At 71.7% G+C, this 1246-nt stretch overlaps 1 protein-coding gene across 1 annotated transcript; it reads left to right on the forward strand.

The window, feature by feature from the left end:
* The first annotated feature begins 6 nt into the window (after positions 1-6).
* On the forward strand, positions 7-1227 carry GUCD1 (guanylyl cyclase domain containing 1). The gene is made up of 4 exons (XM_044683662.1): positions 7-94; positions 546-630; positions 859-1027; positions 1132-1227. Exons 1-4 carry the CDS (start codon positions 58-60, stop codon positions 1225-1227), a joined length of 387 nt encoding a protein of 128 aa, XP_044539597.1. The 5' UTR covers positions 7-57.
* Positions 1228-1246: the final 19 nt, after the last annotated feature.

The raw sequence follows: 1246 nt of genomic DNA on the forward strand, positions 1-1246 counted from the left end.
GGCCATGGCCGAGGCGCCCCCACAGCCGAAGCCCCGGCCCGTCCGCCCGCAGGCGGCATGAGGGAGGAAGCCGAGGGAGCCGGGGCCCAGCCCGGTGAGGGCCGCGGGAAGCGGGGCGTCGGGACGGCTGGGGAAACTGAGACACGGCCGCGGGGGGCGGGGCGTGGTTTCTAATGCGGCCTCAGACCCTCCCTGGCTGTGTCGCCCTGGACAAGTCTCTTCACCCCCTCGGCCCGAGCTGGAGAAGGACTGGGCAGAGTCTGAAGGAGGTCCTGGGGAGCCAGCCGGCTCTGAAATGGCCGCCGCGCACCCGGGGGAGCAAGGGGTTCAGGCACAGCTTTGAGGGCCCCTTTCCGGGCTCCCAGCTCACCCTGACTGCCGGGGGGAGACCGCGGCGCGGTCGCGGCCGCACCCGAAGGCCCCGTCCCCCGTCCTCCGGGGGCGGAGCCGCCGCAGCCCCCGCCGAGCCATGGGGGGAGGGAGCTGGTCTTTTGGGGACGTCCCTCGTCCCGGCCTCCTCCGACGCCGCTCGTGCTCTGACCCAGGCGACTTCGTGCAACTGAAAGTGCCCGTCGTGCAGCAGCTGTACCACTGGGACTGCGGGCTGGCCTGCTCCAGGATGGTGCTTAGGTGAGGCCCCGCCCCGCCCCGCCCTCCGAGGGCCGTGATTGGCGGCTCGCCCGCCCCCTCCCTGTAGAGGGCCATGATTGGCCCTCGGAGTGCCGGGGGCACCCACCCTTTCCCCGCCTGCCTGTGGAGTGCCGTGATTGGCCGGTGATTCACTGGGGCCTGCCCTTGTCCCGCCCTTCTTCCGGCTCAGAGCTCGGCGATTGGCCAATGACCCCGCCCCGCCCCCAGGTACTTGAACCTCTTGGAGGACGAGGCTGCGTTCGAACAGGCGCTGCAGGAGCTCCAGCTCACGCGGAGCATCTGGACCATCGACCTGGCCTACCTGATGCGGCACTTCGGGGCCCGCCACCGCTTCTGCACGAGGACTCTGGGCGTGGACAAGGGCTACCGGCACCAGGTGGGCGGGCGTGGGGGTGGGGCTCTCCGCAAGCACCGCCCCCGTGCGGGGGGCGGGGCTCTGCGGACTGCCTCTGAAGGCGTCTCCGCCTCCTTCTCCCCCAGTCCTTCTACCGGAGACACTTCGATGCGGAGGAGAGCCGGGTCAACCAGCTGTTCGCGCGCGCAGCCGCCTGCAAGGTGCTGGTGGAGAAGTGGTGAGGCCCGGGCCGGGGCGGGG

The sequence above is a fragment of the Gracilinanus agilis genome, unplaced genomic scaffold (genome assembly GCF_016433145.1).
Source record: "Gracilinanus agilis isolate LMUSP501 unplaced genomic scaffold, AgileGrace unplaced_scaffold30339, whole genome shotgun sequence".
Taxonomy (NCBI): Eukaryota; Metazoa; Chordata; class Mammalia; order Didelphimorphia; family Didelphidae; genus Gracilinanus; species Gracilinanus agilis.

Excerpts from the sequence above, each read along its gene's own strand:
- GUCD1 (XM_044683662.1), top strand. The coding sequence starts at position 58 with ATGAGGGAGGAAGCCGAGGGAGCCGGGGCCCAGCCCG. Across the intron at positions 631-858 it reads TGCTCCAGGATGGTGCTTAG|GTACTTGAACCTCTTGGAGG; the intron begins GTGAGGCCCCGC and ends CCCCGCCCCCAG. Across the intron at positions 1,028-1,131 it reads ACAAGGGCTACCGGCACCAG|TCCTTCTACCGGAGACACTT; the intron begins GTGGGCGGGCGT and ends CTTCTCCCCCAG.